The 15,559-nt window shown below is 54.2% G+C and overlaps 6 protein-coding genes across 6 annotated transcripts; 4 read left to right on the top strand and 2 right to left on the bottom strand.

The window, feature by feature from the left end:
• Window positions 1–748: 748 nt before the first annotated feature.
• DICSQDRAFT_170487 (uncharacterized protein) lies at window positions 749–1,312 on the top strand (the record flags this gene model as incomplete). Its single annotated transcript, XM_007366101.1, has 2 exons — window positions 749–863; window positions 918–1,312. The coding sequence occupies 2 exons, from the start codon at window positions 749–751 to the stop codon at window positions 1,310–1,312; spliced, it is 510 nt and encodes a 169-aa protein (XP_007366163.1).
• A 1,387-nt stretch (window positions 1,313–2,699) lies between these two features.
• DICSQDRAFT_170486 (uncharacterized protein) lies at window positions 2,700–3,764 on the top strand (the record flags this gene model as incomplete). Its single annotated transcript, XM_007366100.1, has 1 exon — window positions 2,700–3,764. The coding sequence occupies one exon, from the start codon at window positions 2,700–2,702 to the stop codon at window positions 3,762–3,764; it is 1,065 nt and encodes a 354-aa protein (XP_007366162.1).
• A 459-nt stretch (window positions 3,765–4,223) lies between these two features.
• Window positions 4,224–4,820, bottom strand: DICSQDRAFT_147416 (uncharacterized protein; the record flags this gene model as incomplete). Its single annotated transcript, XM_007366099.1, has 2 exons — window positions 4,224–4,645; window positions 4,697–4,820. The coding sequence occupies 2 exons, from the start codon at window positions 4,818–4,820 to the stop codon at window positions 4,224–4,226; spliced, it is 546 nt and encodes a 181-aa protein (XP_007366161.1).
• An 887-nt stretch (window positions 4,821–5,707) lies between these two features.
• Window positions 5,708–7,460, top strand: DICSQDRAFT_180936 (AAA-domain-containing protein). Its single transcript, XM_007366098.1, has 9 exons — window positions 5,708–5,840; window positions 5,906–5,928; window positions 5,979–6,002; window positions 6,058–6,166; window positions 6,216–6,269; window positions 6,335–6,713; window positions 6,785–6,941; window positions 6,998–7,177; window positions 7,242–7,460. Exons 1-9 carry the CDS (start codon window positions 5,801–5,803, stop codon window positions 7,314–7,316), a joined length of 1,041 nt encoding a protein of 346 aa, XP_007366160.1. The 5' UTR covers window positions 5,708–5,800; the 3' UTR covers window positions 7,317–7,460.
• A 2,003-nt stretch (window positions 7,461–9,463) lies between these two features.
• On the top strand, window positions 9,464–12,397 carry DICSQDRAFT_170484 (uncharacterized protein; the record flags this gene model as incomplete). The annotated part of the gene is made up of 8 exons (XM_007366097.1): window positions 9,464–9,490; window positions 9,825–9,935; window positions 9,991–10,057; window positions 10,115–10,186; window positions 10,234–10,442; window positions 10,499–11,669; window positions 11,750–11,799; window positions 11,930–12,397. 8 exons carry the CDS (start codon window positions 9,464–9,466, stop codon window positions 12,395–12,397), a joined length of 2,175 nt encoding a protein of 724 aa, XP_007366159.1.
• A 143-nt stretch (window positions 12,398–12,540) lies between these two features.
• Window positions 12,541–14,173, bottom strand: DICSQDRAFT_170483 (acid protease; the record flags this gene model as incomplete). The annotated part of the gene is made up of 10 exons (XM_007366096.1): window positions 12,541–12,792; window positions 12,858–12,973; window positions 13,038–13,128; window positions 13,184–13,230; window positions 13,292–13,360; window positions 13,415–13,518; window positions 13,575–13,678; window positions 13,759–13,896; window positions 13,963–14,007; window positions 14,075–14,173. The coding sequence occupies 10 exons, from the start codon at window positions 14,171–14,173 to the stop codon at window positions 12,541–12,543; spliced, it is 1,065 nt and encodes a 354-aa protein (XP_007366158.1).
• Window positions 14,174–15,559: the final 1,386 nt, after the last annotated feature.

The raw sequence follows: 15,559 nt of genomic DNA, 5'->3' as shown, positions 1-15,559 counted from the left end.
CTACAATCTACTTAGGCGAAATCTCTAATACCTCTGCTAAATTCAAGTGTCCACGTCCGGGTCGAAGGTCAAAAACCGCTTTCTCTACATGTATAACTCGCACTGGAAAGGTCGAGGCACAGACACTTTCAGATTCTCACCAGAACCGCGGAAGACAGAATGCGCTCAGACATGCTCACTGAGCCTCATCTGAGGTGAGAGGTACGTCGCCGCCCTAATCTCGCTGTGCGAAAGGCTAGCAGGCGAGTTTCCAAGTTGCTTTCGCCGGTTCAATTGGCGCTGAAATAACAACGGACCAATTGCTGTTGAGAAGGGCGCCACGCCTGATTGGCCCTCCCTGATAGAACAGCATCGTAAGGCCCAGACTCATGAGCTAGGCTCACTGTCTCTCGGTACGTTTCTGTCTTCGTTTTTTGCTCTCTGAAACAGATTATAGGAACGCAAATGGCTCATTTTCCCCCTCACCCACGTGTAGGTACGATGATGGCCCCTGGGCCGGTCAATGAAATTTTACAAGTCTCAAGCACAGATCGAACTCAAACAAGAGAGGTGTCACCAGGTGTAAGCAGGCCACGAATGTTGCGGTGTTCACTGATACACAAATAGAACGCCGGAAAGCTAGAATTACATTCTCGAAAACCCAATGTTCGCGTGACGTGACTAAGGCTGTCCTGGAGGCGAGGGCCACAGCGCATGAGTATAAACGGGTGTTATCCAGTGTCGCCTAGGTTTGTCTCACTCCCTCGCAATGGCCCCCGTAAGCATTTGCGTCGCGGATCGCCCAAAGCCAGTCACCTCCCTCGCATTGCCTTCACCCCCCCATAGCTCTATCCCAGCTGCTGTGGGAGGCGTGATCTTCGGAGGTTAGTGCTCACGATCATACGCCAACGTGGGCATCTTCTGATTCGTGCTTCCAGTGATGTTCATTGCGCTCATCGCGTTTGCTTTTTACTACGCCAATGTGTGCCAATACGAATCGAACACTTCCACCCCGGGTCACCGAGGCGACTTCTTCCGCAACATGCGCTCAGCTGTCAGCTTCCAACCCACTGCACCTATCCTCCCGCTGAGCGTACGCACCGATGCGATCCTCCGGACACTGAACTTCCACACCGCTCCACGCACCCCGACTCCACGTGATTCGCGGACAGGATATACCATTCCTCCTCCCTACGAACACCCTCCTTCCTACGAAACGTCTATTAGTGACCACGGTGGTAGCGTCGCATCTCCTATCTCGCCGTTCACTCAGTGCCCGGCCCCCAGTGAACATCTTGTGATGGAGTCCGCCGCTGGGCCCGCGACTTCTTGAGACTCAACGTCTTTCCGGAGAATCCCGCAACACGATACCCATGCACTCTTCAGTCACGATAGGGTAAAGGATAAGGAGCGGATGTTAGTGTGGATGGTAACGATACAGCCCGAGTCGAAATATGGTTCAAAGACCCTCAGTTCCCTCTTCCTTTGCTCACGTTTTGTCATTCATATACCCTAGGCCTCCCCTGTCATGCCCCCTCACAGGATGTGGCTAGCAGTATCGCCTCCTGCCTAATACCTGATGCGGCTGCGTACTATGCAATACACCTTCTCTTTCTAGACAGGGCTCGTGCGTCCTGTTTGTTGTGGAGGGCTACGCCTCGAGGCTTTCTACGTAAAACCTGGGTCAAGAGCTGCACCGCTGCACCGGCCCGGCATTCCATCACAACGTGCGATGTATTGGCTCGCAACTACGCACAGTGCAGATCACCCGTTTGGGGCGACGACATTTATTCGCACGTAAATGACTTATTCGGGTGATCAATCAGTCAGCTTCATTACGGAGACTGATCGCTTCTTGACAGTTCTCCCACACGCCTCAGTGAGAACGCGACAACTACCTGCTCAAGCGCCGCCAGACTCCTGCACGAATCCAACCCGCTAGTGTCCACGATCACTGACCTTTACCCTCAAAATAGACCGAACCACAGTTGATTCCTCGCGTGGGTAGCCATGAGGCTGCCTTCCCGAGCGAACACCGTGCGCTTGAGAGCGTGTACAGTGGTCTCAAGGATGTACCAGCGTACTAGTCCTCCCCAAGCGTCACTTCTTCGTTTCACGCCCCTCGCCAAGACGTCCTGGGTGAGTGCGATGCATATTCGCAGTCTGTTTCGTTCAAATTTGACATACACTCAACCTGCCCCAGGCCACAGTAATCGTCCGTTGCATGGAAGCTCTTACCAAACCGCAACCGGAAAAGCTCCCAATTCTGCATGTCAAACGCATTCTGGCACCTATCCTGGGATGACGTCCATGGAGTCAAATCCTGAGCATCTCAGTAAGCAGAAGTCGTTCTTCGGCATCTCAAGCTACCACCATTTCAATGGAAGGAAGATTAGCGTGATGCGGAGCATCGACAAACAATCATCCGCCGTCCGCTCTACTTCCGCAGGTCACCAGCCTGCTTATGAGTCCCCTTTGCAGGTACAAATCGTCCGCCCCTCCTTCTGTATGACGGCGTAGCTCTTCCTCTCTCCGCTAATACGACATGCCCGTCGTACCGCGAGCCCTAGATGATGGCGACGGTTCAGAGATCACCTCGCCGAAGGTGGCAAGCAAGACTGTTGTCGGAATGGTCCTTGGCGTATGTGAGTCAAGTTTCACTTCTTCCTCAACTACGACTCATGACCGACGTGTCTCGGTGGATAGTATGCCTGTTCACCATGGTCCTCAGCTACCAGCTGATTTCCTGCTCGTGGAGGAAGCAGCGTCAAGCCTCCCTTGGCGTGCCGCACAGCGGCTCGTCAGCCATCCACACAACCCACACTCATTCGGAACCAACACCCTCCTTTCACACCTTTTTTCAAAGGTTCCTGCGGCTATTCTCATATCCTCGCGACAACGGAGAGGCCTCGGAGAAGGGTGTTCCATCTCCAGGACCGAGAGATAGACCGCGACCGCTGCGGGCTCTTCTACTCTCCTTCACACATGATCACAGTCCCTCTTCTGGCCCAACGGAGTCATCACATGCTTTTCAACGGACTCCTCACCCCACAATCCGCGAGCGAAGAGCGTTGCGGGCTCTGCGACTGAACACTACCCTTTCGACCTCCCCTCGTAAACAATACCCTAGCACACCGTCCCCGCTCGCGTCGTCGCGCAAGCGTATAGGTCGTCTCTTCCTTTTCGGTCCTACTACCCCAGACACCCCGACGCCCCTTCCACCTTACCTTTCTCCGACCTCACCATTCAGTCGCCGCCACTACGCGAAGCTCGACGATTCCTTGTACTCTGACTGGTCGAATAACGCCAAGTATCATACAGAGCGGCCGCCGGAGGCCATTCTCTCGCCCTGGTCTCCAAACGAGCATGAGTATCCCTATCCACCGTACTCGCCTCTGGACGTCAATTCTCTGAGCGGGTTTCCCGGTACCCCTCCCCCTTTGTATCCTCCCCCTCCCGCATACCTTCCCGAGGTGCCCACACGGGCTACGAGAAGCAACCCCACCACTCCGACACGCCCACGTACTTCTCGCAATGGTGCAGCTAGCACGCTGGTCCCACCTGTTTCGCCTATCGTTTCTTCTCTGAATGAGGAGATCGACGGGGAGATCGGCGGCTGGGACATGACATCAGAGATTCGGGCGGCATTTGCTCACACAGCTAACACTTGTGAAGATGATGATGTGTTCGTCATATCCAACGAGTCCGACGAGGACGGTGCGTCGTCGGAGCTGGACACAGTCAGCCTCCGCACGGATGAGTCCATAGAGCCCTTCACCTTATAGCATAGTGGCGAGGGATCGAGTTTTCTTGCATTGCCGCTGTACACTTCCCTTCTGTATTCTCCATTGCGTTGTAAGATCAAGGATTCGCACCGAGATACGTATTTAGTATAACTGAGCATACAGGTACCTGAGGCCCGGTGTGCATCTGTTCGTTTTTCGAAGACAAAGATGGTACATAGGTGCAAGAATATGATGCGATTTGTATGATTCATACTGGGAATGCGGTGTTAGCATCCTCCTCCAACCCCCTCGCCTTAACACTCCGCAGTATAGTACCCATTAGAGAAGCGTAGAGGCCGTGGAACGGTCGGATGTCGGAACAGGATATGCGAGTAGGAGGGAACAACGTTTGTTACGATTGGTGTGGCGCAGAGCGCGTTGCGGCGCTGTTCTATCGGCGAGTCAGCACTCCACTGACCAGTAAAATACCAGAGACCTCTCGTGATGCTCACTTCAACTTCATTGCGAACGTCGCCCTTCGGTCGCTGGGGCAGGCAGGTTGACCTGCATCGACGGTGCAGCCCCTACCAAGCACCCAACCGCGACCGTAGTGGCCCGCATTGCCCAGCCGTCTTGAGCGAGAACCGCTTTCTGCACCTTTCTCCACAACTTCCCGGCTTTCTTCCCCCGAGACGGTAATTGCGGTCGTGATCCGGAGGCTTCGTGCTCACAATCGTGCACTAACGTCTGTGGCACAGCGATCTCCCTGCACGGCGGCGCCTCGTGGTACTCCTCAGAGCCCTCAGTACAGTCGGACCCTGCAGTGCTCTCGACATGGTCGCAGCGAGCCGACCGAAAGTGCCGGACGGCAGAGGCGAGGTCCCTGAAGGAGCCCGATAGCATGAAGAAGCCTGAGGCGAGCACCATGCAAAGAAAGAATGCTGAAGAGTTCGCATAAGCACTGCGCACAAATCAACGCAAATGAGACGCACCGATCGCTAAGGCCATTCTGATATAAGTGGTGAGGTCGCCTGCAGGGGAAGGGCAGCAATTGTTGTAGTTGATTGTCCCATTACCACTGTGGATCGCGGGGTAGGTGTTGCTGACGTTCGTCATTTCGGTAGAGTAGATGGTAAGACTTTGAAGCTCAAAGGCGAGAAAAACTTGTGCAACATTCTCGTGACCCACCAGTGTTGCTCATATATACTATACGTATTCGGCTCAAATGAGGACGATCACGCAGATATCCCTTTGAAGCTCGTAGCTGTATGCAATGATGTGTTCTGGATAGAAGGCTCAAGGCCAGTTTGGCGGCGTTTCGAAGTTACTTCGAGCCGCTCTAAGGTGATGGACAGGGTACCGCGGGATATCTGGCTGCATTGGGATCGTGGGAAAAGGAACCTCGCAGATATCCCAGAGTTCAGATATCCGGATAGCGGCATATTCTAGGGAGGCAACCATGAGGTATATGTACATACCACACGAACGTGATATCCAGCGTCCGCTTAGCGAACTAGGGGGTACCTGGTCAATGGGACGGCACCACACCGCGACACAGATTGTAATGTGAAGGACGCACCATGGACGGTCTCCTCCATGAAGCACCTCGGCAGACGACTTGGCTTGAGCTACCAACATGCGAAGCGCGAATACGTTGCAGGGGTCGAGATGTGAACGGAGAGCATGGAGGAGTCATCGCATCCTCGCGTTGTGACGGTGATGGTACTTGAAGAGATTGATAGACCTAGTAGTGCATATCTACCGACAGCTAACAGAGCCAGAATAAGATGCGGGTCATTCCACGCGGCCTCGCGTTTGCGAAAAGACATGAGAGGCGACATCCACGGAATGCGTCGATTGCGAAAGGCGGCCATGGTGGCAGGAGGCAAGGTAGCTCGGCTGCGGCTGCGATCAAGACAAAACGGGCGTTCAGGGGAGTGCAGGCGCCTAGCACCGGGCACCTGATTGAACGATTCACGCCGTAACATCCAAGCTTACCACCACTTCGTGCATGGGCCCAGCTTGGTCTCCCTTCCTGATCCAAGCCACGAAAGCTCCTCTCCTTGTTTGGTTGACCTAGTGTCACGCAATTCAGCATGGCATTCTCAGCGTCCACCAAACGAGCCATTTTTGATGGTGAGTACTGCTCCGTTCGTGCCACCCGAAACCCTCTTATGCTCAAATATCCATCATCACGTCAGTCGCGATTTTTGCTGCTTCTCAAGTACGTTTCACGCTCTATCTGCTCGTATGATGGCTCATCGTGCATGAAAGGTAGCTTTGTACTATACGCTAAGAGTGCGTGTTGTCCCCGCAACAACCAGCACGTGGGTACTCACTTTTAGTCGGACAGTGGGTAATGGACTCGTTGTCTCCTGTTGAGCGTAAGGAGGTCAAGCAGAAGAGCTTGAAAGCGCTGGAGAGTTTGGGTCATAAGGACCTGAAGCTGGATGAGTACGAGAGTACGTCGTCTCGCTCTTTCTCTCCGTACATACCTTCATGTTCCCACAGGCCAAATCGCTTCTGAGGTCATCCATCCGGACGACATCGATATTCGTTTTTCTGGTGCGTTTGCCTTGCTCTCGTAAGTTTTAATCCCTTCCTTATGTTCGTCTATGCGCGTCACGAAGACATTGGCGGCCTGGACCCGATCATATCCTCCCTCCGCGAGTCCGTCATCTATCCACTCCTGTACCCTCATCTCTTCTCGTCATCCTCCCTCCTCGGCGCCCCGAAAGGTGTTCTACTATTTGGCCCGCCCGGATGCGGCAAGACGATGCTCGCCAAAGCGCTCGCCAAAGAGTCCGGCGCAACGTTCATCAACATCGCCGCGTCGGTGCTCACGAACAAGTGGTATGGCGAATCCAACAAGCTCGTCGCAGGCCTTTTCTCCTTGGCAAGGAAAGCGCAGCCGAGCATCGTGTTCATTGACGAGATCGACTCGTTCTTGCGGGAGCGGACGAAGGGCGACCACGAAGTGACGGGGATGATGAAGGCCGAGTTCATGACGTGAGTGCTCTTCTTGTACCCTTAAGACGTGCTCCGTCTGCGTATTCATCGGAGTGCGTCCGGATATCCAGCCTCTGGGACGGCTTGACGTCGGGTAGCGATCGTATATTGATTCTGGGCGCGACAAACCGGCCGAATGACATCGACTCTGCCATCCTCCGCCGTATGCCTAAACGTTTCTCCATTGGGCTTCCTGACGTAGAGCAACGGCATAAGATTCTCACCCTTGTGTGTACCTATCCCCTTCCGCGTTCCATGCCGGCATACCTGATCACCTGCCGCAGATGCTCAAGGACACGACGCTCGAGCAGGGCTTCTCTATCCGGTTACTGGCAGAACAGTCCGAGGGACTGTCTGGATCCGACCTCAAAGAGCTCTGCCGTAATGCCGCGATGCGCCCAATGCGCGAGTTCATGCGAGAAGCGAACGGCGACCACGAGAAGCTCGCACTGTGCGAGAAGGAGGTGCGCGGCCCTTCCTATGGTCCACCACGAGCGACGTTGTGTCTGACTACCATACCTGTTGCAGGGCTTCGAGCTGCGTCCACTGACACTGGACGACTTCTTCCAGCCAGAGGGGACCAGCATGCTCCCTCTTGACTGACCGCTGACATGCGGTGGTCCTCTATCTCCACGGGTTTTGGTAATGCTAGATGGGTGCTGTGACGATTTGTCTACAACACGACCTGCACGATGTACATGTATGCAAGTAACTTATCGACGTTCTAATGACAGCTAGATCTCGATTCTTCCTCGTTCCTGCGAGTTTGTGCTCTTGGAGTCGCGTCCCTTCCTGTCTAGCGATGCCGGTCTAGATCAAGAATTTCCTATGGTCCGCGGGTTATCCGAGGCTGCCCAGGCTCCGACAGCTAGGTGCGATATCATCTGGATGACTGGCTGGTGGCGTTGAGGGAGTTGGCTTGCGGTACTGCGGTAGGTCTGATGTGGATTATCGACAGATATCTGTACAGCGACACTGAGGATCCACAATCCACCTCTCATCGGTATGTTCCGGTAGACGACATACCACAGGAAGGAGACTTCAGCGACAGGCGGTCGGCTTGGAGGGTCCAACCCTGCAACGACGTGGATCGCACTGACCATGTGAGCTCAAGGCTGCAGATACTGCGGTCCATGCCCAACACCTTGAGGAGATATTCAGCCGTGATACCGAGGTCGTCAAAGCTGAGCGCTGACCCTGGAGCTAATAGCCTCGGGTTTGCCCGCGATTAGAAGATCATCAAACAAACCTCGAGCTAATGTCATGCAGCCGCTTACTGTTACGACATCTTTTGCGCTTCGGGGCTTCAACTCCATGGACATTGGGATGCGTCGATTTCAAAACAAAGAGGCTACATGATGGATTACATTGCGATCAAGATGGGCGTACTAGATCTATGGAACACCGGACACAAACGGTTTACAGGGAGAAGCGATCCGAATACTGTCTAGATGCTAAGTACGTGTGCTCCAGCAGGAGTCGACCATCTCACAAGGTCTGGGTGCTGCACTTCGGACAAACTTCCAACGTAACCGGGTCTGCCCCATAATCGATGGTCAGGACACTAGTCTACGGAACGACTCCGGGACGTCTCTTGCCCTCTGCGCCCCAGGAGCATCACCCTCGGAGCCAAGGAGATGTCGATGAATATTAATATGAATGCTCTACTCGTGGGACTGATGTGATGGAGCACCGGGGTCTATTATACCATCCACTATTGCAAGCACGTATGACATTATGCAAGTCCAACGCGAAGTCCACGTCGAGGATATCTCGGCGTACGCTGAATTCCCGAGATGGCGAAGGTCACGTATTGGGAGCCGAGGGATTGGTTTCAGGATCCTAACGTTTGGTGGCAATCGTCCCAGAACACAGAACGTGAGTGTGCTGCCTGCGGACTCTGCCCGTCCACCCCTTGTGGAGACACCGTCAAACGCGCCTCAATGTTCAACGTCTGAGCACGTTGGTCACGATACAGGCTCTGTTCTAGGGTGTGCTCGTACTCAATGGCGATGATCTTGTCCCGGGGAGAGGATTCTGCGGACTGCTCTTGCAGGTTTGTATGGACATTGGACATGAACTAAGAAGCTCGCAATCGCCCTTGCTGTCGAGCCCCATGATTGCTGGTAGTTTCGCTTGTAATCACATACATCGATGGTAGTGAAGCCTGATGCATGCGCACAGTTACAATGCAAGTTATTATTATTATTATTATTTTCTTGTCTTATACCAAACATAGCTACAAAGTACGGTAGGTATGTAAGTAAGCGTTCTATCCGAGATTGTTTGACATTTCCACCCAGCGCGTCACTTAAGACTTGCACCAGCGTGCCCGGACCACGACCGAAGTCAGCGTGTGGAGTAAGGACCCGCACCTACCCGCTCACACCATATCTGCTGACGGCGACCCGGAGTCGCCGTCCCCATCCGTAAAGAGAGTGGTCGCCGTCGAGGAGGAGGACGACGACGAGGGGGGGGGAATGAAGTGTCGCCAAACTATCCGCCCGGCTAGTTCGGTGACGGTGAGGGGATAAGACCGGGATAGTCGCCCATCCGGTCGTAGGAGCTTGCGGGCTTTCCGTCCGTCCGGCCGCATCCGGAACGGGGCGTACTTGTGGCCTCGCGCAAGTAGGCGCCGCCGGTCGTGCCGGCAGCGCTGGGGGAGGATGGACTCGTGACCGAAGTCCAGTAGGAGGAGGAGCGCCCGGGGCAAAGGGCGAATGTGCGCGTGCTCAAGGAACTGCGTTGCGATGGCCGCGCGGTCATCTTGGCGGCACGTGAGGGGGAAGTCACGCCACAGACGCCTGGAAAGGGCCTCGTGACGGAGGGAGAGCTCAGCGAGGCGTTTGATGGCCTGGCTGAGGGGGAGGGGAGTTACAATGCAAGTGGAGAATGATTGAGTATGCTTGAGCCAAATCGTCCCGTCTATATACAGTAAAACATTTTCCCACGATTAGATTACGACCCAAATCCGCCATGTCCGCCTGAGCCCTCTTCGTCCGAGGAGTCTTGACTTATCTCTATCTATTCGTGTTTATGATCGTGGCAGCAACATGGTACGCTGCACATTGCGGCCTATGTCATACATACATGCATACTGACTATGCATAGACGGTGTGTACGGATTGCGGAGGGACGGTCATCGAGTATGATGCTGCTGCGGGAAACGGGTTCTGCGTGCAGTGCGGCACGGTGGTCGAGGAGAATACGATTGTAAATGAGGTGTGTCATGACCTATATAGCTGTGTCTGCGCCCCCAACTCAGGATTGTTTGTAGGTGACGTTCGGAGAGACAAGCACAGGCGCGGCTATGGTGCAGGGGAGTTTCGTAGCGCAGGGTGCAAGTACGTCTCTATTCTTTATTCGCTGAGTATACGGCTTGCCATGCTCACACCCCATAGCGCGCGCGCGGATGGGCGGGATGTTTGGCAACAGGGGAAACACGGAAAGCAGAGAGCAGACAATCGCTAATGGTGAATCAAGCACTTCGTCCCGCGTGCGCCCTCTGACGTCGGCCCAGCGAGTCGGAAAATCCAGCAAGTCGCGACCGCATTGAGGTTGTCCGAAGTCGTCTCGCTTGCCGCGACACGGCTGTACACCCTCGCAGTTGAGCACAAGTTCACGAAAGGGCGGAAGAGCATGAATGTCGTGGCCGTGTGCCTCTACGTCGCGTGTAGGCAGAAGGAGACGAGGAACTATATGCTCATTGACTTCTCGGATCTACTACAAGTGCGTCTCTTGTCTATCCTGCACTGTCGTTTCCTTACTAATGCTTCGCGCCAAAGGTTAACGTCTTTGAACTCGGTCATACATACCTCCAACTCGTCCAGACCCTCAACCTCCGCCTCCCCCTTGTCGATCCTTCGCACTACATTTCTCGCTTTGCTGCGCTCCTCGAGTTCGGTGAAGAGACCCACCAGGTCGCCATGGACGCCATACGCCTTGTCCAACGGTTTGACCGCGACTGGATGACGAAAGGTCGACGGCCAGCCGGCATTTGCGGCGCATGTCTCCTGCTTGCCGCGCGCATGAACAACTTCCGGCGGAGCGTCGCGGAGATCGTTCAGGTGGTGAAGATTGCGGACACGACGCTGAAGAAGCGTCTGGAGGAGTTCAGAAAGACACCTAGCGGCGCGCTCACGCTCGCCGACTTCCGGACGGTGTGGCTCGAGGAGGAGATGGACCCCCCTGCGTACACGAAGGGGAAGGAGAAGGAAGAGAAGGAGCGCGTGATTGCTGAGAACGGTGGGGTTGACCCGGATCAGGCGAGGGGTAAAGGGAAGGGGAAGGGAAGGCGCAAGAAACGGAAGCGCGGAGAAAGCGACGAGGAAGAGGAGATGGCGAGCGCTGCTCAGTACTCGCAGTTCGACGGTGCGGGTCCTTCCCCACACCATCCACCCCCGTTTCATCAGGCACTCGACGCCGCCCTGCTCAATGAGGGTATCCTTGCTGGTACCTCTCAGCCTCTTCCGCTGTTCCTTCCGGATGAGGTCGAAGACATGCAGTATGGCATGCGCCCTCCCCAGCACCCGCAACAGCAGCCACTGCCAATAGACCCGTCGCTGCTAGATCCGGAACGTACCTTAGTCAATCCGTCCCAGCCATCGCAGTTGCAGCTGCTACCTCCTCTTCGACCACAGCCTCCCCCGTCCAACGACCCTCCCCCAGACAAAGCACTCTCGATGCCCGTGCGCGCGCCGTCTCCCATCGAGGAAACCGTTGATGCGGCTGTAACGCAAGAGGTCACCGACTTCCTCGAGAGCGCGCAGAGCACGCTGCTCAACTCGGCGCTCGATGAGGCGGAACAGCGACGACATGCGCATTACGCTGGGGACGACGAGCTCCTTGGGCTCGACGAAGAGGAGCTGGATCGCTTTATCCTGACTGAGGAAGAAGTGCGCATCAAAGAGCGCATATGGGTCGAGATGAACAAGGACTATCTGGAAGCCATCGCAGGTAAGCGACTCGCGCAGAATACATGTGTGCAGATATATCGCGCACGACCGTGTGCGTTGTCGCTGAACGGTATGGAACAGCGAAGGCGGAACAACAAGAGGGCCAGGAGAAAGAGAAAAAGTCACGCAAGGTTCGTATCCCGATCTGGCAGAAATTCCGCACATATTTCCGTTGTTTGGGAACTTATTTGCACATGTTGATTCCTGGTGGCGAAGTCTCGTCTCCTTCGCCGCACGAGCTGATAGCGTCCATTTTCACAGCGACGGAAAACGAACAACAAGCCTCGGGACGCATCGACGCCTCATGGGAGCACCGCTGCGGAGTCCGTGCGCAACCTCATCAAGAAGAACCCCAAATACAGCAAACGGATCAACTACAACGCGCTCAAGGAGCTCTTTACAGACGATGGCCCTTCCTTCCAGCTACCCGGTACGGAGGAGGACAAGGACGACGAGGGTGGACTATACACTATGGACGACAAGAGCGACGGAGAGGGCATGCTCATTGTCGAGGAGGGCGGTGGGGGCGTCGGCCAAGCGCCCCAGTCGAAGTCTCGTTCCGCAAGCCTCGTTCCTGGTGCAAATGCGCTGCCCATATCCAGAAAAGGAACAGCGGTTGTTCATGAAGGGGACGACGAAGAGGACGCTGAAGGCGAGGAGGATGTTGAGGAGGACGCGGAGAAGGACGACACATATGGGGAGTGGGATGTGTATGAGCAGGAAGTTTGACAACATTGTATTCTTATCGAGCGCGATCACTCTTTACATTTGGTCTCTCAAGGAGATCCGAAGACAATTGTTCTCTGGACGAAACAAACCCTCCGCTATACGACTACGCGAAGTCCGGTAGTTTTTAGCCTCGAACGTTTCGCTCACGCGAGCTCCGCAAATGCGATCGTGCTCGTGTTCAGATTATGCTGCACATACCGCCCTTGGAACCACGTCTGCCCGATTTGCCAAGTTGGCGCATCGACCATGGACGATCCGAGGATGTTCGCCGTGCATGTTTTGCCGTCCGCCGTTCGGTTCAGCACATTCGCTCCCAGGTCGATGTAATGCACTTCGGCACTCGGCGGGAAGCTGAAGCCGAACCGCGCTGGCTCGCACGAGCAGTCGTACGTTCCCTGGAAACATCAGTCACTTATGAGGTCAGAGCAGCAATGGGCGCAGTGAGACGATTGCAACGCACGAAGATGTTGGTGACATTGTTATCGTCGGTCGTCTCTATGATTGCGTATCCTACCGACTCAAGAGCAGCGCGAACAGTGTCGAGAGGGCCGATAACGTTCGGCGTCCCGTTGTCGACTGAAAGACCGCAGATACTCATACTCAGCGGCTCATTCCGAGTAAAATGGGGAAGGAAACACACAAATGGGTTGGATGTGGGTGACGACTTGGTCGCCGACCACAAAGAATGGCGAATCGGCCTCGGTATTGTTTACGACCCACCATGCGTCGAACTGTGGCAGGTCATATCAGCGGGGGTCTATCTCCTTCACGAGCTGGAGCACTCACAGCCAGTGTCTTCTGCGTCGTAAGGTTGCCCTTGATTTTGGACTCGTCTGACACGATGTGAAGCGTCAGCCCTGCTACCCATGTTCGATCGAATCTTACGCCATTCACCTATGGGGCCGAAGATGAGGGATCCTGTCCCGTCTGTCTTCAGTGCGAGCCCGAATTCGCAAGGGGAGACTATTAAGCAGAAATGTTAGCAAATCCGAGGACGCAATCGTACCGAGCACTCACTATTCTCCTGATCGCAGATAGCCTGGGCAAGCGACTGTCCTGCGAGGAAAGTTGGGTCATTCGGATCCGTGATTTCGCTCGCAGGCGGACTGAAGCCTATGATGCTGGTAATCCCATGGATGTCTAGCGCTGAGCACCCTAGATTCATCACACAACATACCCATCCTCGTCAAGAGGGTCGCCGTCGGTGATGTTGCCCACCAAGAACCCTGCCAGGGCCACGTCATCGAATGTGACGTTGTCTTTGACAAAGGTAAACGTTTCCTATATACGAGCGGGACGACTGAGCAATGCTCTGTGGCACTCCAAGCCCACGCCTTTCACATGAATATCTGGCAACTCACAGACGCAAACAACGTGCCATCCTCGTTCGCCCCGTTGAACTGGATAAACTCCCCCTGGTTCGTCTGCACCGAGGTCGGGTTCGGCTTATACAGACCTTCGCTTATCAGCACCGCAAAGCTCCCGGTGTCGACTGTCAACTGGAGCGTCCCAACGCATGCATGTTAGCATGGTCAATACGTCGCGGCCAAGCCAAGGGAACTGACACTGAAGTTTTGAGGCCCCACGGAAAAGCGAGCATGCCAAAATCCCTGCAAGGCGACTGTCAGTATGACAGGAAGCTAGCAGGATAGATATCTGGCATCATCGCTTACTCACCTGGGACAAACGCAACGGAACGTCCTTTGGCAATGCAGCAGCGACGAGGCCAACAGCACCTAAGGCGTACAATAACGAAGCAGTGGAGAAGAGCTTCATGGCGATTGCGTGAGTCGCCTCTGCAACTGGCATCTACGCATACATATACCCGGAGTTATAGCTGTGTAGCGGCTAGACCACACGCGGAGCTCGAGGCTGCGTGATGGCAAAGTTGGTCACAGGGCGGCGTCGGCGACCACCACGCCGTGCATCCTCTTCGCTTCTGTGATGTCCTTGGACCACCTGAGGCTGAGGTACGAGGACCGTGAGTCGTACCTGTCTTGACGGCAGCGCATCCCGTTGTGAGAACTCACAATCGACGCAGCCTACGCGGTCCGCGGAATACTCAATGAATGCTGGTATACATTCTGAGACATCTGACGTCTCGTGTAGTCGGAGAGTTTACAACTCCGCCCAACTGGCTACGTAGCCACGCATGCACGCAGTCGCGCGCTCGCTTTTCATCAGCAAAAAAGCGAAAAGGATGGTCAGTGATGACCAGGTTCCGCAATTCTGACCAGATTGGGCAAGGTATGAGAAGTAGATGGTAAACCCGTAGCAAATCCGCCAGATATGGTGTGCAATGGCCAGACATCAGCAAAAGTGCAAAATGATTGGACTTGATTGGCCCAATTGGCTATGGAAGCCAAAATTGGGACAAATTGGACTTGATTCTCTGTGGCGCCAATTGAACATCAGGAAAACGTCACGGACTTGGACCCATACTTGGGCCCAAGTTCATGTACTTGGACTCAAGTCCGTGTACTTGGACTCAAGTCCGTGTACTTGGCCCCAAGTCCATGTACTTGGCCTCAAGTCCGTGTACTTGGCCCCAAGTACACGGACTTGACCCAAGTCTATATACTTGGGGTACTTGGGGTACTTGGGCCACAACTTGGACTTTACATGTTGACTTCAGTATACTCAGGCCTCAATTTGAGCAATTGGTGTTCTATCAGTCACACATCTTGTATACTTCTTATGTAATAATATCTATCATAGACAACCATACACTAGTTGTAAACCAGTCTGTTTTAAGGCCGTAGAAGCAGCTTTATAGTCTATTAGAAGAAGGGCAATAACATGTGATAGAAGACTTTAAGTTGTTACAATGTGCTTGTTTCAGTAGTGATACAGAGGTACAATATCCAGATAATGCTCAAGAATAGTGGTATCAGTGGTGGATGTCCAAGTTCTGCTATGAGGAGAGGATGGTGAAGAATTTCTCGGAGTCCAGCAAAGAGCGCTATATATGGCTGCTATTCTATGCTATAGTGTGAGCTTCTGTAGTGTAGAGGTTGCACATGCTGTGTTGAACACTGAAATTGCAGGTTGCTGGTTCAATTCCCTGTGGTGGCATTTTTTTGCCGCCGCTGCACCCGCTAACAAATATTGTACACTTGACCTTGATCAAGAGCAGCTGTCCTTTGATTGACTTCCATGCAT

This window comes from Dichomitus squalens (assembly GCF_000275845.1).
Source record: "Dichomitus squalens LYAD-421 SS1 unplaced genomic scaffold DICSQscaffold_16, whole genome shotgun sequence".
Classification (NCBI taxonomy): domain Eukaryota; kingdom Fungi; phylum Basidiomycota; class Agaricomycetes; order Polyporales; family Polyporaceae; genus Dichomitus; species Dichomitus squalens.
The sequence above is the reverse complement of the archived record's forward strand: the minus strand, read 5'-3'. Positions and strand labels throughout refer to the sequence as shown.

Excerpts from the sequence above, each read along its gene's own strand:
- DICSQDRAFT_180936 (XM_007366098.1), top strand. The coding sequence starts at position 5,801 with ATGGCATTCTCAGCGTCCACCAAACGAGCCATTTTTGATG. Across the intron at positions 6,714-6,784 it reads ATGAAGGCCGAGTTCATGAC|CCTCTGGGACGGCTTGACGT; the intron begins GTGAGTGCTCTT and ends CCGGATATCCAG. Across the intron at positions 7,178-7,241 it reads TCGCACTGTGCGAGAAGGAG|GGCTTCGAGCTGCGTCCACT; the intron begins GTGCGCGGCCCT and ends TACCTGTTGCAG.